This window comes from Phasianus colchicus, chromosome 5, assembly GCF_987193195.1.
Source record: "Phasianus colchicus chromosome 5, bPhaCol1.hap1.1, whole genome shotgun sequence".
Lineage (NCBI taxonomy): Eukaryota > Metazoa > Chordata > Aves > Galliformes > Phasianidae > Phasianus > Phasianus colchicus.
In genome coordinates, this window is record NC_143440.1 from 7,791,614 (window position 1) to 7,815,668 (window position 24,055).

At 60.1% G+C, this 24,055-nt stretch overlaps 2 protein-coding genes across 7 annotated transcripts; one reads left to right on the top strand and one right to left on the bottom strand.

Moving 5' to 3' along the window:
• Window positions 1-4,504: 4,504 nt before the first annotated feature.
• On the top strand, window positions 4,505-20,776 carry SYT7 (synaptotagmin 7). 6 transcript variants are annotated; one of them, XM_031613913.2, is made up of 13 exons: window positions 4,505-4,657; window positions 9,974-10,077; window positions 10,415-10,494; window positions 11,214-11,345; window positions 11,816-12,031; window positions 14,024-14,380; window positions 15,231-15,356; window positions 16,926-17,061; window positions 17,392-17,662; window positions 17,737-17,906; window positions 18,616-18,730; window positions 18,828-19,027; window positions 19,230-20,775. In XM_031613913.2, exons 1-13 carry the CDS (start codon window positions 4,627-4,629, stop codon window positions 19,332-19,334), a joined length of 2,043 nt encoding a protein of 680 aa, XP_031469773.1. In that variant the 5' UTR covers window positions 4,505-4,626; the 3' UTR covers window positions 19,335-20,775. The 6 variants fall into 6 exon arrangements, with proteins under 6 accessions (XP_031469773.1, XP_089996449.1, XP_089996450.1 ...); XM_090140321.1 differs by lacking the exon at window positions 4,505-4,657 and adding an exon at window positions 9,285-9,886; XM_090140323.1 differs by lacking the exons at window positions 14,024-14,380; window positions 15,231-15,356 and having other exon boundaries at window positions 4,506-4,657.
• Window positions 20,777-21,780: 1,004 nt separating this feature from the next.
• On the bottom strand, window positions 21,781-24,000 carry LRRC10B (leucine rich repeat containing 10B). Its single transcript, XM_031613911.2, has one exon. It carries the CDS (start codon window positions 23,646-23,648, stop codon window positions 22,845-22,847), a length of 804 nt encoding a protein of 267 aa, XP_031469771.2. The 5' UTR covers window positions 23,649-24,000; the 3' UTR covers window positions 21,781-22,844.
• Window positions 24,001-24,055: the final 55 nt, after the last annotated feature.

The following is a 24,055-nucleotide window of genomic DNA, read 5'->3' on the forward strand; positions in this document are numbered from 1 at the left end:
GCCATTAGGAACTTTTCTGCTAAGCACATTACCCACTGCGCTCCCTGCAGGGGCTGCTCCTTACTGGAGTGAGATAACCAAACCCCTTCCTCATATTCCCAGTGACTGGCTACACCCCCACCCCCATTCCCCTACAGTGGAGCCAGGCTCCTGCCTCTACCCCAATGCTGGAGGTGCCAAGGAACCCAGACTTGTGCCCACTGCCTGGTGTATGATGCCCAATTTGTGCCTGCTGCCTGGTGAAACACCAGTGGTAGTGAGCAGGATCCATCGCTAATGGCATAGCCTGGCTGCCTTCTGCCCACCCTGCAATGTGCTGTGGGCCTGATGGGACTAAGGGCGTACCTAATAGAGGGCATCATTCATTATGGTGCACCTATTACTAATGGCACAAGTGCGGAACGCGGAGTGCTTTAGCTGGGAGGGCAGAGCAGCACGGGCAGCCATTCCCAGCACTCCAGGGCCAGCATTACCCCCAAACCCTTTGCCAGGGAACCCTATTTCCAGCCCCATGGTCACACCCCAAGGGCACACCATCCCATCCACGGATGCTCCCATGGTTTCTGGTGCTCAGGACATACTCATGGCGCCCAGCTCCTATGGACCTGCTGAGTCAGGGTGGAGCGAGAGCTACCTAATTGATGGCAACCTGACTCCTGAACCACAAAAGCTGTCCTCTAACAACTGCTGCCCTGCCCTGGGCCCCCTGCCCAGGCGTCGGAGATGCATCAGGCCAGGCGCTGGAGCAATCATCCAGCCCTTTATTTCATGGCAAATCAAACAAGGGAGGGCACCACCTGGCAGCATGGTGCAGCACAGCGTCAGCACTGGGGGAAGGAGGGGAAGAACACTGGCTTGTGGCTTGGTGCTGTCGGAAGGACAAAAGTGGATGTGGGATCCAAGAGGCACTGCTTGCCAAAATACACCTTGGGGCTCGTGGGGTGCCCTTCATCGCATGGCTGCTGCAGAGTAGCGGAGTCTCAGTGCTGTCTTGCCAGCCACCAGCTGCCAGGCATGGGCAAAGTCTGAAGCATGACCTTCAGCCCCCACCTGCTGCCTTTCCCAGTTGGTGGCAGCTGCTACACAAGGTCCCCACGGTGCACAGCACTGCTCCCACGGCACCCAGCATCGTCCCCAAGGAGGGTCTCATGCTGAGGATGCACAGGGCAAGTTCAGCCAGGAGCAGACAGAGATTGAGGATGCCCAAGCACTACTGCTGCTCTTGTGCTCATCCTCTCTTGCACCACATTTACCATCCTTGCCATGGGGTGCAGCCCCAGGGAAAGGAGATTTAGGGTGGCTCAGGTTCTCGTGTTGATGTTTCCACCACTCGTGGCTCAGCAGGGAAGGGATGCCCAGACCCATCCAGATGCAGAGGAGGAGATGGGGGCTGCAGCTCAGCCCCGCACTGGGCAGGAGGGTTGCAGCCTATGCCCACCACCCCCAGCACCTGAACTGGGTAGTAGGTTTGCATTGGCATGCTCCATGTCAGTGGTCTCCCAGCTCACCCCACAGATTTCAGTCTGAAATCCCCACTGTGCTTTCCTGGAGGAACAACATTCCTTGGGAATCATGACTGGCACCCAGAGACACACTGTCTCTTTGCACTGGCGTGGCACGATGCAGCATGGCACCCTGAAGGGCTGGTCCCCATCACACAAAGCAAACAGCATTGCCATGCCCATGGCAAACTGTATTGGTGCTCGGAAATCTCCACCTGGTTGGCAGCTTTTGCAGTCCCCCATCCTCATCACCCCTGGGGACAACCTGCAGAGGGCCAAAGTGCCCAGAGAAGAAGGAAAGAGATGGAGAGCTGCCTTGTTGCTGTGGTTCATTACCATTTTTATTAGCTGTAACAAGTGCCAGGTCACAGCCTGCTCTTGTCAAAGCTGCAAAATAGTTTGCTTCCTAACCCCCTGTAATTACTCCTGTTAGGCTCAGAAAATTTCATCATTTCACATGAAATTTTCACAGGCTTGGCCTCCACCCAAAGATTAATTTGTACAAAAGGCTTTGAACAATAGAAAAGAAAAGAAAAAGTTCTTTTTTTTTTTTTTTTTTTTTTTCAGTAGGGAGAGAGGGGAAGAAATACCCATTTTCTCTCCATCAACAAAACAAAAGAGGAGGCAAGAAGAAAGGCGTAGGACAACCCTCTTCTGAGCTGTGCTAGAGCTGAAGTGGCTGGGAACTGAAAACTGCAATTTGGTGGTGAAAGCCCCATGCCTGCACCTCCTCCAGAAATGCGGGGTTGAGGTGCCCAGGGGTTCTGGCAGCCCAGTGTGGCAGAGATCTGATTGTCGAAGGGTTTGGAATGGCCAGAGGGTTGGGATATCCAAGGATTTCAATGGCAGAGCTCTGGTTGGCCAAGTGGGTTGTGATGCCCAAGGATTCAGGGTGGCAGAGCCCTGGCTGTCCAGGGGTTTGGGATGCTCAGGTATTTGGTCTGGAAGAGTTCTGGTGGTCCAGAAGTTTGAAATGTTCAGGAGTTTGGCTGCCCTTGAGATAGGGGATGGTTTAACACTGATTGTCTGGGAATTTGGGGTGAGCAGGGCTTTGAGGTGCCCAAGGATACAGGGTGGCAGAGCTCTGACTGTCCACAGGTTTCGAATAAACAGAAGTTTAAGATTCCCAAGGTAGCAGAGCTCTGATTGTCCAGGGCTCTGTGATGCCCAGGGGTTGGGGATGGATTCAGGATAGCAGAGGTCCAATTGTCCAGAGGTTTCAGATACCCATGGATTTGGGTTGTCCAGAGACTGGGGATGCCAAGGGCTTTGGGCTGCCCAGAGATGTGGAATGGCAGAGCTCTGCTTGTCTGGGGATTTGGGGTGGCCAGGGCTGAGATTTAGGGTGACAGAACTTCTATTGTCCAGCGACTTAGAAGAGCTTTGGGGTGCCCAGTGATTCGAGGTGGTAGAGCTCTGATTGTCCAGCGCTTTGGGATACGCAGAGATTTGGGATGCCCAGGGATTCAAGGTGACAGAGCTCTAATGGTCCAGAGGTTTGGGATGCCCAGGGCTTTGGTGTGGCCGAATTGTGTGGGCTATATCAGAGGAAAAAGGTGGAGCTGGGGCACATATATCCACCATGAGGAGGCAGGGAGCGAGGGGACTCCCAGGGACCACAAATCGAGGTCCACCTCCACCACCTTGGGAAAGCCCAGAACCGGATGGGAAGGGGAGCGCTCCCGGCGCTGTGAGTCAGCAGTGCCGCACACCCACCCGGCCCCGATGAAAGCAGCGGCGACAGAGGCTGTATGGGTGTGGGAGGTTACGGAGCTGCCGGGATGTCTGAGCGCAGGGACGGGGATTTCAGCGCTCAGAGCGAGAGTGCGTGGGAAGAGAACGGAGAAAAGCAGAGCGAAAGCAGGGGGTTGTGCCAAGGGTTTAATGAGAAGGTTCCCATACGGGGAGAAAAAAAAAATCAAAATAAAGCTACACTTCCCCTAGTTGGCGTGGCAGGAGTTGGGCGCACGGCGCCTCGTTGGCTCCAAAGCCACCTCCCCCCTGCTCAGCACCCACCCCTAGTTTAAAGCGAGCTCTCTGCTCCCAGGAGGTGCTTGCAGACTCACAGCCATCCTGCGTGGGTTTAGCCCCACGAGCATCCACTACTGCAGGTTCGTGGATGTGCCCGGCTCGGGATGGCTCCCACTGAGCCCCCCTCCCCGCGAGGCCGTAGCCCTGGCTCCCATCAGACGCTGGGATGCGATCCCATCCAACTGCCCGCACCGTGTGCGCGCAAGAACAGACCCCCAGCAGTCCCCCAGCCCGTCCGCCTCCACCGGGGAGGCTGCCCCAGGCCCACGGCCGCGGCCCCGCTCCGGGGCTGGGGATGCAGGAAGGTGCCGGCCCCGCTGTTTGCACACCGCCAGCAGCCGCTCTCCCGTCTGTTTGCTTTTCGCCTGCATCTCTATAGCAAATGTTAACGAGGCAATAAAAGCCGGGCACAAATTGCCCAAGGGCGGGGCTGGGAAGAGGAGGGGGAAGGGGGGATGCCCCACTCCGTTGCTCCGTAGCTCCGCTCCGCGTTTTTCACGGCCCTCCGCCGCCGCTCTGCCCGCAGAGCCCCGGCACCGGGAAAAACGGGCGTGGAGCGGTGCGGAGTGGGGCTGCTCCGGGAGCCCGAGGGCTGGGAGCGGTGCGGAGCGGGCACCTGACGCGTGTCCCCGCGGGATAGCGGGCAGGGTGCGGCACCCCGTGCGTGTCACCGCGCATTAACGCGTCCGTGCGCTGTCTGCGCGTCTCCGCTCCCACCCGGCGCGCATCCCCGCCGCTCCCCGGGTGGGTCCCCAGAACCGGAGCCCCCCCGCCCTTCTCCCCCACTCCTCCCTCTCTCCCTCCCTCCCTCCCTCCCTGCCGGCTGCAGTTTCCTCTCCCGCCAGCAGCGAGCAGCAAGTGGATGCGCGACCGTGGCACACACCCGCACACGCACACACACGCACACGCACAGCCGGCAGCAGGCAGCGGGCGGGCAGCACCGAACACCGCGAGGCTCCCGGGCCCCCCCCGCCGCCGCATGCCGGCCCCGGCCGCTCCGCCGCCCCCCGCTGCCCCCGCGGCACCCACGCCCCGCGCCTCGCCGCCTCCTGCAGCCGCCGCCGTCTGATGAGCCCCGCCGAGCCCCGCCGCCATGTACCTCGACCCGGAGGCTGCGAGCGCAGGTGAGGCCGCCCCGCACCGGCACCGCGCCCCGCGGGTCCCCCCTTTTCTCCCGCACCGAGCGCTGCTCCGCGGAGAAAGTCACCGCTGCCGCTTTCAAATGAGTCACGCTCCTGCGGAGCATCCCCTCCTTCCCCCCCCCCCCTCCCTCCGCGGTGCAGCCCCCGACCTCGCAGCCCCCTCCCTGGTGGGATTCCGCAGCCCCCTCCTCGCCCCCCTCCCGTGCTGGGCTGCGTGCTTTGGGGAGGGGGCTGCACGCCGCCGTTTTGCTGAGCTCACGCTCCCCGGGCGCCGCTCGGCCCCGTCGTCAAGAATGTGGGGCGCTGGCGGGGAGGAGGTGGCGGGCGTGCGGCCACCGCGGTGCCCGAGCGGCGATGGCACGGCGTGGCTCGGTGATAGCCGCCGGCAGAAGGACATGGGGACATCACGGGGACGCGTGGCAGAGCACCGTGAGCTGCAGGCCTGCGGGATGCGGCCGCGCCGAGGGGCACCACCACACATTGTCACCCGTGGCGGGCGGCAGCGCTGACAGCCTTCGAGGGGACGCTGTCTCCCGCTCGGTGCCACTGTCCAGCTGGGATCTCCTGCGGGATCAGCCGGTGGCCCAAGGTCACCCGGCAATGCGATGACAGTGGGGAGATGGGACAGGTCCCCAGCAGCCCCTTGCTCACCCTTTCTGCAGCCCAGGCTCTGCACTGGATTCATTCCCCCTCCAGCGCACCCCCGATTTGCTCCCGGAGTCACATCCTCCTTGCCCCCTGTGACTGCCGTGCCTTCACAAGGTTGGCATTGGGACGGAGCACACACCCCTTCTGTCCCTTGGTCCCACTCCCGGCTCTCCCACTACGTGGGGCATCCCTATGAAACTGGCCCTATAGCATCAGGGTGCCGCAGTGGCTGACACCAGGGCACCATCTGCTCTGCTCGCTGCTCACCTGCCTGCCCCTCTGCTGCTCCATGGTTCCGTTCCCCCCTCTGAGTTTGGCACCCATGGCCAAGCCACTGGATATAGGTGGCCTTGGGGACAGCTGGGGTGCCAAGAGGAGGACAGCATAGGGACCAGGTGCCAGCAGCACTCTCTCCCCAGTGCTGCGCTCTCCATGGGCACAGCCAGCACTGTTGTTGCCGCTGTGGGGGAGATGCACGGGGTGATGGGGGTAACTTCAGTGTCACCAGCTATGTGCACAATGGGTGAGACCTCCTCTTCCCCTCTCCCGCAACAACTGCACCCAAATGCTCTATTCCTGTGCCCCAGACAGGTGCAGGGCGCTGTGGTCACCATTCCCCACCTGCATCCTCGTCCTCGCTCCCCACCTGCGTCCTCATCCCTGCGGGTGCAGATAAATAACCCAGTGTGCCTTGCCAGGAGCCAGGCATCTGCTGTGTCCTGCACGTTCCCTGCCTATGCCCATGTCCCCATGCAGCCCTGTCCTGTCCCCATGGAAGTGGGGTGCCCATGGGAGTGCCTGGGATGGAGATGGGGATGGGGACAGAGATAGTGACAGGGATCAGGGCAGGGATAAGGATAGGAATGGGGATGGGGATGAGGATGGGCCAGCTGATGGGGACACAGGGACATGGGGATGGGGAGCTGTGGTCGATCCCCCGGTGCAAAGGAGCAGAGCGGAACCAGAGGTGGCTTTTCTCTGCCTGATCTCGCGGCTTTTCAGCCTGCTGGGGAAGGGCGGAGAGAGACGAGGGGAATGAAGACAGATGCTGATAATATCACTGCCACCCCCCAGCCCCTGGGGGCTCAGCTCCAATATCTATTATAGATGAATTCAGCAGGGGAAGGGCTTTCGAAGAGCAGACAGTGGGGCTGGTGCGCGGTGGCTGTGTACAAAGGCAGAGCGCCAGCCTGAGTGTTAAGCAGGAACAGCGGGGACTTGGGGACAAGGCTGAGGGCACACCATGGGGCATGGTGTGCTGGGGGCACGGCAACTTGGTCCTGTGCCCCATGGTGCCATCGTGCCATCATGCCGTGCCGTGCAACCAGCTGTGAGCTTGGGGTGCCCCGGGAGCATGCAGGGTCTCCTGTCCCTGGGTATCATCCCCGGGCAGCTCCGTTCCTGGCCGTGCTGCAGGAGAGAGCGGGTCACCTTGGGGGGAGTTAATGAGGTTTGAAAGGGAAGCGGCTGATGGCGCTGCTGGAGACGGAGCCGAGGCATTGAGGGAGGGAGGGAGGGCACAGCATGTGGCACGATTCTCTCTGTCCAAGCCAGGGTACCCCTATGGTGGGATGCATGAAGATGGAGATGGAGATGGGGACCCGCCCTGCTGCCCCATAGGTGACCATTCCCACTGTCCTGGGGTGTGAGTGCATCACTGAGGGTGCAGTTCAGGGTCCCTCTGTGGAGACGGGGGTGAGGAGAAGGAGGAGGCTGTACACATGGGGCCATGTTTTGGAAAGACAGCTGGGGCTGAGCCAGAGCTATCTGTGCTGGAGGACACGGGATGTCACAAGGATGTCAGGAGCTGGGATGCTGACAAGGGAGGTAGTGCTTGGTTTGATGGCTGGGCATCTGTGGGTATGCAAAGTTCTGGGGGGCTCAGGTGCTCATCAGAAGCGGGAAGCACAAAGCAGAGAAACCACGCATGTCTCCGGAAATCCTGAGCTGAAAATAACCTGACTGCAGGAGAGCACTGGGGGAAGAGTGCATCCATGTGCTGCCCTCTGCGTGCAGATGCACCCAGCCGACGTGGGCATGAGGACATGGTGCCCTGGGGGTCCCCACTGCCCCTCCCTGTGCCATGCTGCAGGAGGGTATGTGGCACCAGGAGGGCACAGTGCCGGTATTTTGGAAGGGTGCCCATGGGTGCTGCTGCCACCTTTTGCACCTGAAGTGTTGGCATTCCCAGCAGAGAGGGACTGGGGAGGTGTTGGGGGTCCCTGGGGTGGGCGGCTTGGTGTGGACGGAGGCAGGGATGGACAGACTGGCAGCTCCGGGGGCTGGCCAGATGGCTGGATGGAGAGACAGCTGTGTACGAGGGATGGACGGGTGGCTGGAGAGATGGATGGGTGTGTTGGAGAGGGGGGCATGCGGATAGACAGACAAATGCACAGATGGAAAGCAGACGCCTGTTCCCAACCCTCTCGCCCTGGGCGCTCCTAGCATGATGAGCAGCAGTGCTCGGTGGAGACAGGTGCTGAAAGCGTGGCCAGCAGCTTGCTGGGGTGGCCACCAGCAGCACTGGCTGAGTGGCCGTGCACTCTCCTCCTGGGGGCTTCCATCTCAGCTCCCCCTGCATCCTGCACAGGAGCACAAAGCTGCAAATTCGCAGCTTCTCAGCTGCAACCTAAAAATAAGAGCTTTGGAAAATATCTAGCAAATGGGTAGGAGGATGAGCAAGGGAGGAACGAACGGCGTGGCACCAGGCGAGCGGCATCTGGGAAGCCCCGCTGTGGCACCGCGGCCGCTTCACTCCTGCCCCATTGCACGGCACAGCGCGGGGCGGTGCTCCTGTGGCGCACAGCGATGCTCTGAGCCCACACCCACCAGGACCGGGCGCCCCATTTCCATCCCTGGGCTCGCCATCTCATCCCTCGGTGGCTGCGGGCGCTCTTGGCACCCTCGCCCGCTTCCCCTTCCGCTGCCGGCGCTTGGCACGCGACAGAGCCTCGGCGCGGAGCCGTGCACGCCGGCTACGGGGAGCGGCTGCGATCGCGCTTCCCGGGAGCGCAGCAGGCGGGGGTTATTTTGGGAGCTTCGAGAGGAGGCTCCGTGCTTTGATGCTCCCCGCAGAACATTTGGAGAATTGGCCGTTTTCAGGATCTGTGCCCTTTTTGAAGTGCCGTGAGCGTGACGCGGTCATAGGGGTGCTCAGGGTGCCCATCCTTCCCAGGCAGGGGCCGTGTCTCCCCCCCGTGCCACCTCTCTGCACGCTGGGCAGCACCTGCAGCTGGAGACAAGCTGGGAGCTCTGCGCTCGGTTTCTCTGCTTAATTAAGCGATGCTAATTGACTGGAAAACAACTCATTGTGAGTGCTGCTGCAGCACTGCCCAGCGGAGCCGGGGGCGTGTGACCCCGCGATGTCGCCGGGGCAGGAGCCAAAGTCCCCTTGGTGACAGCATCCTCTGCTTTCTCCTTCGCTCTAAGAGGGATAATCCTCAGCGTCATGCCTGCAGCACGCCGTCCTTCTCCCTTTTAATTTCCCTTTATGGGATTATACTAGAGATGAACTTGACCCTGTGAGAAGTGGCAGCCACTGGCACAGGGCACAGTCCCTGCGTCCATGCACTTGCATCGCTGGAGCTGCATTTTCCAGCTGACACCTTCCCATCTGCCCTTCCCTTGGGGATACAGTGGATACCAGAAGGGCAGAAGCACGGTGGATTCTCAGCACTTGGAGCACCGGGATGCAATGCCAGGACGGCATCCCATGTGTCACCATGTCCCCATATGGGGCAGCTGCGAGCAGAGCTCAGCCCCATTGCCTCCAGCACTGTGCTAAGCGCCACACTCCTCCATGGCTCTTTCTAAATGTTAGAAATTAAGGGCTGGTCCCAAATTCCCTCCTAGGCAACAGTTGCTAAGCGGGTTCTATACACGGGGCCTCGTGACCAAGCGCCGGATCCCCCCCCTCCCTCCCCGCCCAGTTCTGTAGCACGTGTGTATCCCAGGTCCCCATCCCACAGTGCCACCCATCCCTGGTGGCACCATCACCTGCTGGCCCTCCCGGCACCCGGCTCCAGGGGCACTCATCCAACTCTTATTGCCACCGTGCCCCTGCCTCGCCCCCCAAGGATGGAGGCTGCCAGTGCTTTGTCACCTGTTGTCCCCCTGTGGGCTTCAGGCGTGGGAGCAGGGCGTGGGGTCCGGCTGCCGTGACTCATGCAAGCGCCGGAGCCACTGGCAAATTTCATTACAATAACAAGGGCTGCGGGTGAATTAATTATTAACCATTATTGTTTAATATTTATACTGCAGCACGGCTCGGGGTGGGCTCGCTCCAGCCTCTCTGTCCACATTGGTGGTGGGGATGTCTGGGCATGGATGGCACCGTGGCCAGGTTTTAACGTTTATTAGGAATCCATTCGACATATTTTTGTTCTGAACATTTAGCATTTGCTCATCTACCTTTTTCATGGACATACGGCCTCTGAAAACAGCAGCTACAGTCGTGGATGCCAGGGATGAGGTCCCACCAGCCCCCCGTAGTGCAATGGGGCAGGGTGGTGGCCCTGCCATGTGTCCCTAGTGATCCTCTCCCCATTTGTGCCCACGCCACAGGTGCTGTGGAGTGGCCGTGGGTCCCCAGGAGGGCTGTCCATCCACACTTAGGTCCCCCAGGCTCAGCTCTGCTCTGCTCCTCCCCAGGGGCCCCCTCCCGCGATGTCGTCCTCGTCTCCGCCATCATCACCGTCAGCCTTAGCGTCACCATCATCCTGTGTGGCATCTGCCAGTGGTGCCAGCGCAGACTGGTAAGTGTCTGTGGGGCAGGGTGCAGGTGGTGAGCGCACCTGGGGGCAGCAGGACACATGGCAGGGCCATGCTCTGCAGCAGGACAGCTAGCCCATCCCCATCCCTGTATCCCACTATAACCTCCTAACTCGCTAGTTGTGCTCCTCCCTGCTGAGCATCCATTGAAAATCACAGCACAGCACTGCCCCGATTCCGAGCCCCAGTTCCTCTGTGTGTGCCACCGCATCCCTTATGCTGAGAATGGCAAATCAATTAACCCAGGGTCAATTAAGCCTGAAATTATCTCCTCCAACCTGGGGGCAGTGCCTGGCTCTGACCCCTCTGCTGTCCCCACAGGGAAAACGGTACAAGACATCCCTGGAGACTGTGGGCACACCAGATTCCAGCCGAGGCCGCAGTGAGAAGAAAACCATCAAGTAGGTGCCAAGGCAGGGGGAGAGGGGCTGGGATGGCACTGCCACAGTGCCCTGCCTGCTGTCATCCATGGACATGTGGGGACACCAGGATCAGGGCATCCACGGGAGGACGCACCATGGGGACAGAGGTGGCTGTCCCAGTGATTTTTAGGCTGGGGATACCGAGCAGTGCGTGGTCTGCAATTATGCCAAACATCCATCCCTGGTCTTGCAGTACCCCATAGAGAGCTGCTGTCCCCTTGGTTGGGGTGGAGGTGTCACCACGGCCCCCAGCAGCAGAATGGGGTGCCACTGTGGCACTGGAGCTTGGGTGCACGTGGGGGACACTCACACACTGTGGGATGGAGCACACTTCGCCTGTGCAGATACTGGCAGGACGCAGGATGGGATCCCTGTGTGTCCACACAATGTCCCAAAAGGAGCGCACAGGGGGGACAGTTCTGGCAATGGGATTCCCTCTACTCACTGCTGCATCCCTCTCCAGATCCGGCTGCCAGAATGCTGGGAAGCAGCCCTGCACCACAATTCTCTAACCCTCTGCACCCTTCTCTCCTCTCAGCCTGCTCCCATCTCTCTGCAGCCATCCGTCCGTCCATCCGTCTTGTCTGTTTCTCTCCACAGGGCCCAGCCGGGGCGGGGGGCTGCGCTCCCCCTGGCAGGAATTCAGCTTTCTCTCTTGTATTTCCCTCTTCTTTCTCCCTTCCCACGGTCTGCTGTAGCGATCTAGACAGAGACTTTTGGAATAACAATGACAACACAGTGCAGCAGAAATGGAGCTCGTACCCTCCCAAGGAGTTTATTCTAAACATTTCACCTTACGCCCCATACGGTGACCCGCGCCTTTCCCTCAAGTGAGTCTCTCCTTACCGGGCTATGACTACATGGGCAGCACCCACACGCCTTCCTCCTCCTCCTCCTCTTCCTCCTCCCCCCCCGGCCCCATGGGCAGCCCCATGGAGACGAGCAACCCCGGGGCCCCCGGCAGTGCGGGGTGGTGTTGCACGTTTTGGACAGGGCTCCTTTCCCCTTTGTCTTTTGTTTGTTTTTTTTTTTTCCCTTTTGGATTTGTACCATTCTGCCCTGCACGCCTTCCAGGCCCCCCCTCCTCCCCCGGCCCGTTTATTTTGATTTATTTTTTTGGCAGTGCTGATGTCTCTCTCTCTCTCTCTCTCTCTGTCCGTCCCTTGTCTGTCTGTCCACCTCTGGCTCTGTGCCCTCCTCCTTGTCCCTCCGCACACCATGGCTCCCTGACACGTCCGTCTGTCTATCCGGCCCCTTTCCATGTCTGTCCTGGGGGGGTCCGTCTGCCGGCCCGGCCCAGTGGCTCTCTGTTATCAGGGGCTAAGCTGACAGCATCGGCCACCGCAGGCTTGGCCGGGGACCGCGACGGCCGCCCCGGGGACAAGCAGCAGTGCGCCGAGGACGGCATGAGGAGCAGCATCTCTGCGCACAGCGAGCCCGGCGCAGGGAAGGCAGCGAGGGGCCGCTGGCACACGGTGCAGAGCCACTTGGCCGCAGGGAAGCTCAGCCTGTCCAAGTGAGTGAGCACGCACAGCCCTCCCGGATGGATGCCCCCTTCTCCCCCCTTCTCAGGGGGGTCAGGAGCCGCTCGCCCGCATCCCTGCAGTGCTGGGACATCACGGGGATGCGCTGCTCCGCCGTCCATGTGCCATCCACAGTGCAACCCCGTGCATTGGGGCACAATCTGAGCTTTAGGGGAAAAAGTGGTGGCAGCAGGTTGCTGGCCGGGGTCTCGAGGTCTCTGTATTCTCCACCTCCTCAAACTGGGGCTGCAGCAGCCCCTGCTCCATCGGTCGCTGAGTTCAGATCCCAAAAACGCGCCGGCAAAGGACGTGGGGATGCTGGGGCTGGGCCCAGGGCAGCATGGCTCTGCTGGATGCTGCTGAGCTCTGCGTGGTGCACTGAGCCAGGTGCAGGGGGATGGACAGAGTTAAGGGGATGGCAATGCCGCCCTCAAAGTCATTGGGATTTTTTGGCATCTTTGCACACAGCCTACTTGTGTTCGGGTGTTGCTGTGGGACAGGGTTCCTCTTGTGCAAGGCATCCCGGGCAGGAGCCACGTGGGTTGAACTTGGTGTCATCACACTATGGCCATTCCGTGCCACCATCCCACGGCCACTCAGTGCTGTCCTTCCGTCACCATCTTACAGCCACTCAGTGCCCTCTGGTGGCATCATCCCTCGGACACTCAGTGACCTCCCGGTGCCATCATCCCACGGCCACTTGGTGCCCTCCCGGTGCCACTGCCTCCCAGCCCCTCAGTGCCCCCCAGAACCCCATGGGGACAGATTTGGGGGCTGCGGTGCCCTGTCCCTATGCACGTCCCACATGGCGCGGTGTTGGCAGATCCGGAGCCTCCAGCTGGCTTGGGGCCGAGCAGAGCCAGATTTAGTTTCCCATGATGGAGAGGTTGTAAATGGAACTAATTTCAGATTTGATAGGAAACTGAAAGGAGGTCGGCGGCGGGCGCGGAGGAGGCACAGCACCCCACGTGCCTTTGGGCCCCAGGGGCCTCAGGGCCAGATCTGTCCCAGCTCTCCACTCCCCTCCCTCTTCTCTCTCTTTTTCCCACCTCTCACTCTTTCTTCATCCCCCCCCCTCCCTTTTTTTTTTAATTACTATTTTTATATATATATATATAAAAGTATGTATATATATATATAAAATTTACACTGCCTGCAGCTCTGCCTCCCTGCTGCTGCAGTGCACAATGGCACAGCTTTGCCCCGCTGGCCCCTGGGCAACAAAGGAGCCATGGTGCTGGGGAGGAAGGCTGCTTCTGAAGAAGGCTCCCCCCGCATCAAGGACCCCCTCAAGGCTTTAGCCAGGCTGGCTGGGCTGCATGCCCTTCTTCAGCACAACGGCACCACGCCACACACCTGCTGCTCTGCATGTGGGCAGCACCCGGCGCCACACTTTGTTCCCATCCATGAGAGTCATGGGCTTCCCAAGGGTGCCCAACAGCAATGCACATCCCCATGTTTGCCAACCCGACGGGATCCGTCTGCTCTCCCTGTTGCTGTGTGCCTGTTGTGCTCTGCTCGTGCCCCGGCTTCACCCTTGGGAACGTGTGGTGCATTACGCCATCCCAGCATGCTGCGATGCTCCGGGGACGGTGGTGCCACGCATCCTGGGTGCTGCTGTGCTGGGAGGGATGGGGTAACGGGGACAGGGCGGGCTGGCTGCAGCACGTGAGCGGGCGCCGTGTGGCACCAAGGGACCCGCCTTCCCACAGCAGCAGCCTCATTACGCAGCTGGCAGACGAGGTCAGACGGGCGCTGCGAACACACCGGGCAGGCGGCGGTGGTGAGATGGCGGCGCGGGAGCGCAGAGAGGCTGTGCTGCAGCCGGGAGGCAGAGAAACCGCTGGCTGTAGCCTCTGGCCCCTGCCAGAGTGCTCCCTGCACTGGGGCATCTTCTCGCTAACTCTCTTCTTTTCCTTCCTCCAATTTTGCCCCTTCACCTTCTTCTCCTTTCTCTCCTCTCCTCTGCCCTTCCTCTCCCTAAGTTTCGAGGACTCCACCCTGTCCACAGCCACTACCCTTGAGTATATCCCCACCTCAGCAGGCGACCCCAAATGCCAGAGGCCCCGCACGCTCATGCGCCAGCAAAGCCTGCAGCAGCCCCTCAGCCAGCATCAGCGCAGCAACCACAGCCAGCCGACCACAAGCCAGAGCCTGGGCCACCTCCAGGCCCACAGCAGCTCCTCCGGCGGCGCCAGCAACCCCCGGGTCTCCCGCGGTGGCCAAGTGCGCCAGGGCATCGCTGCCGGCTCCAAGCAGCGCACGAGCCGCTCCAACCCCGGCAGCTGGGACCACGTGGTGGGGCAAATACGCAACCGTGGCTTGGACATGAAGTCCTTCCTGTAAGTTCGCTCGCGGGCTTCTCCTCTCCCCGGCGGTTCCTCCAGGCTTGGGTAAAGCCCACGGCAGGGGTTCAGGGAGGGCTCCCATCTGCCCAACCTGGCTCGGTGCTCATGGGTCCCGTCAGCTCCATGGGATGAGGGGATGCAATGGTGACGGTCCCCCTACGTGGGGTGCCCAGCTGCATGGCCCCAGTTTCGGTGCCCGCTCAGGCTGCAGGGTGCTCCATGCCATCCCTGTATCTCGCCGTGTGCTCTCCCTGTATCTTGTTGCACACCGTCCCCATATTTTGCCATGGGATGCCGTCACTGCTAGGTATATCCCATCCTCTGCATCCTTCCCGGAGTCACCTCCCCCAGTGCGAGGGTCCCCTCAGCTGCAGGCATCCCGTCATCCATCCCCAGCTCACTGCCAGTGGGGACCCCCTCTGTGCTCCGCTGTGTCCCACAGGCTCTGCCCTCTCCCTCCAGCTCCACTGGCCAGCCTCCTGATTTATAGCTGAGGCTCATCAGCCATCCCCAGGGTCGTGTTGCTCTCTGTTTCCATGGGTTCCAGCCCTAATTTGTGTGGGACCCCCCACCCAGAGCTGGGACGCACCAAGCGAGCTACGACCATTCTGCAGAGCCATTAATGCTGCTTTTGCTTTTTGCTCTCTTTACTTGGCATCGTGGTGCCATCGTGGCCCCAGGATGCCGCTGACACCTGTCACCCCACGGCCCTCACCCACCCCCAGATGCCATTTCCTCTGCAGGGGCTGCGCTCCCGGTCCATCCCCACCTGTAGTCCACATCCTGATGCTGTGTTCTCCTCTCTCTTTCTCTCCCCCCGTCTTGCTCCCTCCCCGCCGGGCAGGGAAGGCCGGATGGTGGTGTTATCCCTGGTTTTGGGACTCTCAGAGCAAGATGACTTTGCCAATATCCCCGACCTGCAACCCGCTGGGACGCAGCCGAACCAGCCGAACGCTCAGGGGGACAAGAGGTAGGAGGAAGGAAGAGGGCAGTCCTGCAGGAGGACGAGACGCAGGGTGGAGGAGGAGGAGGAGGAGGCGGCCAGCCTCGCGGAGCGCCCAGGTTGGAGCGACCAGGCAGCGGGCACGGCGACGGCTGCAGCTCTCCCCGCTAGAGCGGCAACGCCGAGCACACCCTGACCCCTTCCTCCCCATCCTTCCCTCCTTCCCTCCGTCCATCCCCATCCCCATCACTGATGGCCGCATGCTGGGGGGGTTCAGGGCACCGTGCCAGGAGAGGATGCACTGCCGGGGCAAGGGGATCCCCAAAATGCTGCACCACACCGTGGTGCACACGCAGGGATGGCTCCGTGGGAGCTGTGCCTTCACTCTGGGGTTTCTTTTGGGGCCGCCTCAAGCTCCCAAGTGGCACCAGGAGTCCTCATGTTGGTGGCAGTGCCACCTTAGAGGAGGGCAGCTGTGCCTCCCAGCACGATTGTCATGTGAAGGCAGTGGCCCCGCTCTCTCCCACCAGCTATTTTTACCCCGCTTGCCTTGGTTTTGCTCCATGTTTTAGCAAGTTCCCCAGTGCCGCCATCACATGACCAACACTTCCATCTCCTTCTTCCATCTCGTGGCCCTGCAGCAGGGACAGCTCTGCGCCTCGTGACGTCTCCGTCCATCTGTCCCCATTTCTCAGCTTCTTCCTTTCCTTGCAGCCCATCCTGGAGGAGCACCACAGCAAATCTCCCGTGCCAGCGGCCGACCTCTCCGTGCGTCCCGCTCCTCTCTCCCTTCCCTCCCACCAGGCCCACTGCAGAAGTCGCTCCTCCTTCCCTCTCTCGCTCTTCCTCCCTTTCTCTTGCTGGCTCGGCGCACACCACCAGGCAGCTCCAGGCACCTTTGCTCTGTTCTTAACCTGACTTTACCTCCCCAGCTCTCTCTGTCCTCCCTGTCTGCCTGTGCGAGGGGGCTGCCCCTGTGCCGCCTCCATCCCCCCCCACCCCAGGTCTCCAACATTTCCATCAGTGCTGCGTGTGCTTGCCGTGCTGATGGGTGTCTGCATGCCCGTGCCTTTTTTGCCCCAGGGTTGGCACCGCCGTGCTCCGTCTGTCAGTGTGTCCCTATATCGTGTGCTATCCCCACAGCTGGGGTGCGCATCCCCTCCTTCCTTGGATCTGTCCCTGCCACTCTGTGCCCATGTCCCCATCATGCATCGTGGCAGCGTGGTCCTGGCGTGTGCCCATTGCTGCTCTGTCCATTCACAACTCCATGCCCAGCTCCTGGGATCCACACAGAGACAGATGGGGCTGAAGGACCCCGGGTCAATGGTGACAGCAAAGGGGACACTTATCAACCAGGCACTGTAGCACAAAGCAACTGGGCTTGGCCACACTAAGGGGACCAGTGGCTGTGCCATACCACACTGGTGGCATGCCAGGTTTGAGAGACCCACGTGCTGGCACAGACTGTGTGCATCCAGGGCACCAGGCTGCTGTAGGCTGCCAGCATCTTGCAGCCTGGATCTGGCACACCCCGTCCTGCAGGCACCTCCTGTTCCCCTCCGGCCCCGCTCTAGGGCACTCCTTCTCTCTCTGCAGGTTGCCAGCTGGTGGCAAGGCGGTGAACACTGCACCTGTGCCCGGGCAGACACAGCAGGATGAGTCTGATCGCAAGACGGAGCCACGCTCCTCTGTCTCCGACCTGGTGAACTCCCTGACCAGTGAGATGCTTATGGTGGGTCCTGTGGTGGGAAGGAGCTCTGCCGTGGGGTTGGCTGCCCCTTCTCTGTTTACGGCTTGCTGGCTGTGCCCCCCTCGCGGGGACATGATGGCTGCACTGTCAGGAGGGATTTGGCTAATTGGTGCTCCCCATTCCACTGGAGTGGAGCCAGGGGTCAGCTGAGGAAATGCCCGCGGGTGGGAAATGGGAGATGGGAGATGGGCTGATGCCTGCTGACAGCCACCGAACTGCGGGAGCCAGCACTTGGAGCTCTGTGCGGTGCGGCCAGAGCAGCTGGGATGGGGACAACGGCCCCACTCACTGCTCCTTGTCCCCTTCTCACAGCTTTCACCGGGCTCCGAGGATGATGAAGGCCACGATGGCTCCAACCGGGAGAACCTGGGCCGCATCCAGTTCAGCGTGGGCTACAACTTCCAGGAGTCCACCCTGACCGTCAAGATCATGAAGGCACAGGAGCTGCCAGCCAAGGACTTCAGCGGCACCAGTGACCCCTTTGTCAAGATCTACCTGCTACCTGACAAAAAGCACAAGCTGGAGACCAAGGTGAAGCGGAAGAACCTCAACCCGCACTGGAACGAGACTTTCCTCTTTGAAGGTATGGGCTGGGAGGGAATGGGATGGACACCAACATCCGTGGGTGTCACCTCATGGCCTCCATCTCCGGCGCAGGGTTCCCCTACGAGAAGGTGGTGCAGCGGGTGCTGTACCTTCAGGTCCTGGACTATGACCGCTTCAGCCGTAACGACCCCATTGGGGAGGTGTCCATCCCCCTCAACAAGGTGGACCTCACCCAGATGCAGACCTTCTGGAAGGACCTGAAGCCCTGCAGTGACGGCAGCGTAAGACCCATGGGGAGGTGGGGCCCCTGGGGGCTGTGACTGTCCTTCTGATGTCCCAATAGGGTTAAATCCTTGTTTGGGGTCAAAATGAGATATTTCCGGCAGACCTAAAATGAAAGATTTCTTTTCCTTCTGCAGGAAATGTCCCACTTGGGGCTGGCCCCGAAAGGGACACACTGGGGATTGCACTGAAATGTGCCACTGAGGTTGGCCCACCGTGTGCCACCAGGGCTGACCTCAGCAATGTCCCGTTAGGAATGACCCCAAAAAGGTCCCACTGGGGATTTCGCAGAAACATCCTACTGGGGATGGCCCCAGATCATCCCACTGGCTATAGCCCCCAAAAATGTCCCACTGGTGATGACCCCAGAACATCCCCCTGGTGATGGCCACTTTTCCTTTTTTTTCCTTTTTTTTTTTCCTTTTCCTTTTTTTTTTGTGCCACCTGGTGTAGGGATCCTGCTTTGGCAGGGGGGTTGGACGCAATGATCTCTGGAGGTCCCTTCCAACCCCTACAGTTCTGTGATTCTGTGATTCCTTCTGCTCAGCCCCAAAGCCCAGTCTTGGGGCAGCTCTTCATGCCCCCATTCCACCAGCCTGTCTGCCCGGTGGGACCCTGAGGGCTTTGGGTGCCCTGCAGGACTGGGGCTATCCCAGGGAGCCCCTCTTGGGGCTGAGGAGGCCCTGACAGCCTCTATGTGCTCCACAGGGCAGCCGAGGAGAGCTCTTGCTGTCACTGTGCTACAACCCCTCCGCCAACTCCATCGTGGTGAACATCATCAAGGCACGGAATCTCAAAGCCATGGACATCGGGGGCACATCAGGTATGAGCATGTTGGGCATCACCCCCAGCGCTCGATTTGGGGAGCTGGGATGGTGCTGCCTGCCTGGCTGGAGCTGAGAACCGCACTGTGCCCCCAGATCCCTACGTGAAGGTGTGGTTGATGTACAAGGACAAACGGGTGGAGAAGAAGAAGACGGTGGTGATGAAGAGGTGCTTGAACCCTGTCTTCAACGAGTCCTTCTCCTTTGACATCCCCACGGAGCGACTGCGTGAGACCACCATTGTCATCACCGTCATGGACAAGGACAGGCTGAGCCGCAACGATGTCATCGGCAAGGTGGGTCACCGCTGTGTCCCCACCACGGTGGAGGCAAAATGAAGACAACCAAGGTTTAATTTGTTTGAGGCTAAAAATGACAAACGAGCACAACCACTGTTGCCACAGAGAGGCACCAGGTTGAGTCTATGGGGGTTTCATGGGGGAAGTTGTCCCCAAGGGTTGGGGACTGCGTTGCGTTGATGCCTTGTGTCCCCTGCAGATCTACCTGTCCTGGAAGAGTGGCCCTGGCGAGGTGAAGCACTGGAAGGACATGATTGCGCGGCCCCGGCAGGCGGTGGCACAGTGGCACCAGCTGAAAGCCTGAGCCTCCAGTGTTGGGGACAGCGTTGGGGATGGCGCTGGGGACATCCTTGTCCTCGTGTCCCCACTGCAAGGCAAGACTTGTGCGAGTGCTTCCAGCCACAGTCCCCAGACCTTCACCCCAGCGTCACCCCACATTTTGGGAGGCTGCTGGTGAAACGGGGGAGGGTCCAAGCCAAGCTCCCCTCCCTTCCCACTCAACACAACCTCTCCTAGCCGCCAGTGTCACCCTAGCGGGATGATGTCCCCGCATCCTGCCCTGTCCCCACCCCGGGGACACCCGAGGGATTGGAAGCCATGCCGCGGTTCGTTTGCCAAAGCAGGAGCATTCATCACTGCCTCTGGTGGGGTTTGCTGCTTTACCTCCCTCCTGGCTTATCCCCTGCCCCCTCACACCGTGCCATCAAGTTGTCGCCCCTGGTAGGAGCACCTGGCACAGTGCCCCCTCCTGGGCTGACATGCACCCCCTTCCTTGTGGGCACTGCATGAAGATGGAGCAGTGCCACCGTTGCCATCCCTGTTGCCATTGTCTCCATTGGTGGCTTTGGGGGCTAGCATCCAGCCAGCACAGTGCCAGCAGTGTCCCTAAGGTCCCTTGGCACCTCCCCGCTGCCACCGTGATGGGCATCCCCACCAGGTACCAATGGTGTGGGTGCCAAAGGATTGCAGATGACACTGCTTGGCATCCCTCCAAGGGCTCCCTGCTCTGCTGGATGTCAGGGATAAGGCGGTCTGCAGGTGTCCCCAGAGTCCCTTGGGTACATCACAAAGCTCTCTGGCAGGACACAGGCCACCCCTGCCCGCCTGGGGACACCATGGGGACTCTGCACCCCAGTCTTCCTGCTGCCACTTGGCACGTGTCCCCTTGGTCGGGACATCCCCAGGATGGGACATCTTCATGGTTCGGACGTTCCTGTAAGCATCAGTGGCTGTGCCCCAGCTGCTGGGGTTCATTCATTGCATGGGGAACCCCGTGCCAAACCCAAGGAGCAGCCATCACAGGGGTGCTGCCCTTCCAAGTGGCCCTGGGTCACAGTGGCACACTGTCCCCGTCCCACCACCAGTGAGTCCACCGGAGAGCCCCATTAGACCATTATGGACAATCTGGAGTGAAGTCATAATTCTGCTACGACAGTAATAATAATAATAATAACGATGCTTTTAGGGACATTTGTATTTTTACCACATCCTCTCTTTTTTTAACATAACAGAGGAGAGCCACGCGCCTGGGGAAGGGCCGCACAGAGCTGAGGGGTGAGGGGTCCCCAAAGAAGGGAGTGGGGCAGGGTGCCCACATCCTCCCCCCGCCTCCCCATCACCTCGGGGCTGTGTGTTCATTTTTAACTCTAGAGCTCTTAGCCGTGATCTTGTTCAGGTCTCTCTCTCTTCTTCATGTGACGGTAACATCCAACTGGTGTGTAAAATACTGAGAAAAAACAGAAAAAGAAAAAAAAAAAAAAAAAAAAAAAAAGATGAAGCACTGGGGGGGGGGGGGAGGGGGCAGCCTGGTGGAGGCCTCTTTGCAGAATCCTATTTTTAGGGAGCGGGGACCCTCATTTTCTGGAGGCAGTTCCCACTCTCGGTAATAAAGGACTGTGTGAATCTGCCCACGTTCCTTATCCTTATGGGGTGGGGGGGCAAGGGGAGGTCACAGTGTCACCTGCATGTGTTGTGCACGCCCTCAAGCACACAGCAAATCCCCAAGCACTGAGTGTCACCCCCAAAATTGATAATCCCCCCACAATGTTGAACATTCCCTGTTGGGGTGGGATGGGGATGGGTTTGGAATGCTTTGGGGATGGGATTGGGGTTGGGTTGGGGATGGGGTTTGGGATGGATTGGGGATGGGGTCTGGGGATGGGGTCTGGGAATAGGGTTAGGGAATAGATTTAAAGATGATGGGGTTGGGGAATGGGGTTTGGGGAATGGGTTTAGGGAATAGATTTTAAGATGGGTTTGTAGACGGGTTGTGGATGATGCTTGGGATGGGTTAAGGGGTGAGATTTGAGCTTGTTTCCCCCAGGAGGTTCTGTACACACAGGGCACAAAGCCACCATGCCCAGCACGGTGCTTGTCCCCAGCACAGGGGAAACACGGCAGTTGCTGGCAGCACGGTCAAGGCTCAAGTTGCTGTGATAAATAATTGTGCGGATGCTGCTCTTGAATAAATAAAAGAAATTCCAGATGCAGGGCTGGTGGAGAGCTATGCAGTCGGCACATTGGGAACATGGCTCCTCTCGAGTGCCAAAACAGGGGACAAAGCAGCCCCCCAGTGCCACTGGCTTAGGTCTGCACCCTGCTGAGCCACAGCTCAAAGTTTTGGCAGCGTAGAGCCCTTGATAGCAGCAGGGCTATGGCAGAGCCTGGGTTCCTGTGGCATCATCGCAGTGATCCCCAGTGCCTGCAGTCAGCGGGAGCAGATGGAAATAGCAGCACGTTCCCAGCTGCAAAACATGTATGGGGATCTGTGAGCAGGCGGAGAGGGATATATATAGAGACAGACGTACGGATGATGCACTGCAACGAGGCTGGCACCCAAAACACTTCCAATGCCTGCAGCAGGTCCTGGATCCCAGCCCCATCCCAGCACATACCCCAAAGCTCAGAGGGATGGGGAATCAGAACGCAGGGGGGAAAAGGCATTGGAAAGGCAGGGAGACCTCTGCAAGCATCACAAGCTATAGGCACAGGTTGGTGACACTCAGGGCCACCCGCATTCTGTGCCCTGCCGCTGTTCCTCAAGGGCAGACCCAGACTCCAAAAAGGTGACCAAAGCCCCACGTTAGGTTTTATCAACCCCCATCGTGGCAGTGGCTGCCAGCACTCCCAGGCATCCCACTGCTTCCTTGAAGCCCTGAAAATAGCTGTAAAGGAAAAAGGATATGGAAGGCATGGAGGCTGGCTGCCGGCCTCCAACCCCCTGCAATTAGCAGTGGATGTGCAGTCGGTGAGTCCAACAGTTTGGGGATGAGATTGCATTCAGACATACAAAGCAGAATAAGGCCACACACTGTACTCATAGTCCTTCCCCAACAACCCCCCTGCCCTGAGAACTGACCCCACTGCTTTTCTCACGCCAGACTTGTGCTTTTTATTGCCAAACACAGCTGTGGACTGTGAGCCTGCAGCCTCAGTACTTCTTCTAAGGCACGGCATGGTGAGGGCTGCATGGTGAAGGCTGGAGGTGAGATTTTCCATTGCCTTCTTTCAAAATCTGGAGAATGGGAGCTCAGCACGCAGAAGAACTTTGTTTGTCCATCCCTAAACTCAATGGGCAGTGGGGCCAGTGCCTCTTTCTCCCTCCTCAGCCAAGGAGCCAGGAGCAGAGAGAATCCACAGAGGCAGCGCCATAGGAAGCAACCAGAGCTGCACTGCCCATCCTTGGGGCAGAGATGTTGCACGGTCAGAGTGGAGCGATGCCTCCTCCATCCAAAAACTGAGCCCTGTGTCTATTTGTGATGCTCCAAGGCACCCTGTGCTCCTCAGATTTGGTGCTCGGTGTCTCCACGATCCCTCACGGTGCGTCCTCCAGCAGCAGGGATCCATCATCCTGGGGGATCCTCCCAGCGCCTTCTGCCTCCTCTTCCTCAAGACGCTGTTGGTCCCGCAGCCGCTCCTCCCGTGCCTCCATGTACTCCACGGCCCCGCTGCCCACCAGCCGCACCGTGTCAGCCACGCAGGGCGGCTGCCGCACGGGGTTGTGATCATAGGAGAGCAGGCAGAGGCCGGCCAGGCACCGCAGGTCAGGGAAGCGGGCAATGCGGTTGCGATCGAGGTCAAGGATGCGGAGCTGGGCCATGCGCAGCAGCACCAGGGGAAAGTGCTGGAAACGGTTGCCGTAGAGCCAGAGGCCCTGCAGGCCGGCCATGCGGGGCAGGGAGGAGGGCAGGCGTGCCAGACGGTTGTCTCCCAGTTGCAGGCTGCGCAGGCCGGGCAGACCCAGCAGGGCGTGGGGGAAGCGACCCATGAAGTTGCCCTCCAGCCAGAGGCAGCGCAGGCTCTGCAGGTGGCTGAAGGCAGGTGGCAGCCCCTGCAGCCCGTTGCGGCCCAGGTAGAGGTACGCCAGGCAGGGCAGTTGGCACAGGGCCTCGGGGACCTCCATCAGCTCGTTGCCATCCAGAGCCAGCGTGCGGAGGTGCCGCAGGGACGCCAGCTCAGCCGGGACGTCACGCAGCCCGGCACCACTCAGGTACAGCTTGCGAAGCCCACGCTGCGCCCACAGCGCCGGGGGCAGCCGCCCACCCCGTGCCTCCAGGCGCTGCTCCACACCCGCCGGGCCCTCAGCCGATATCGGACACGTGGAACCGCCGCTGCCCATCGCCTCCAACTGAAGATACCGTCGCCCGAGCAACGCAGTATAGCTGGGGGTGGGGCCAGGGGTCACGCCCTGCACTCCTAGGCCACGCCTCTGCGCTCTTAGGCACACCCTCTCACCGCAGAATCAAGTAGCATGTCTCAAAAAGCCACGTCCCCACGTCATAGGCCACGCCCACCATCTCTCTACTTCGTGCCCCTCCCCTCAGCTGTAAGGCTGAGCCCCCCAACACAACCATTTCCAGCACAGCTCCCTGCATTTCAGGGAGCCCACCATCCTGGGCCACGTGGGGGTCCTGCAGCTTCTGTGAAATGGCATAGAAATCCATGAGGTCCCCACAGTGCCAGACCAAGGTGATGGGCATCACCCATCGTGGGTGAGCAGCGGGGCAGAGAGCACAGCTTGGTATG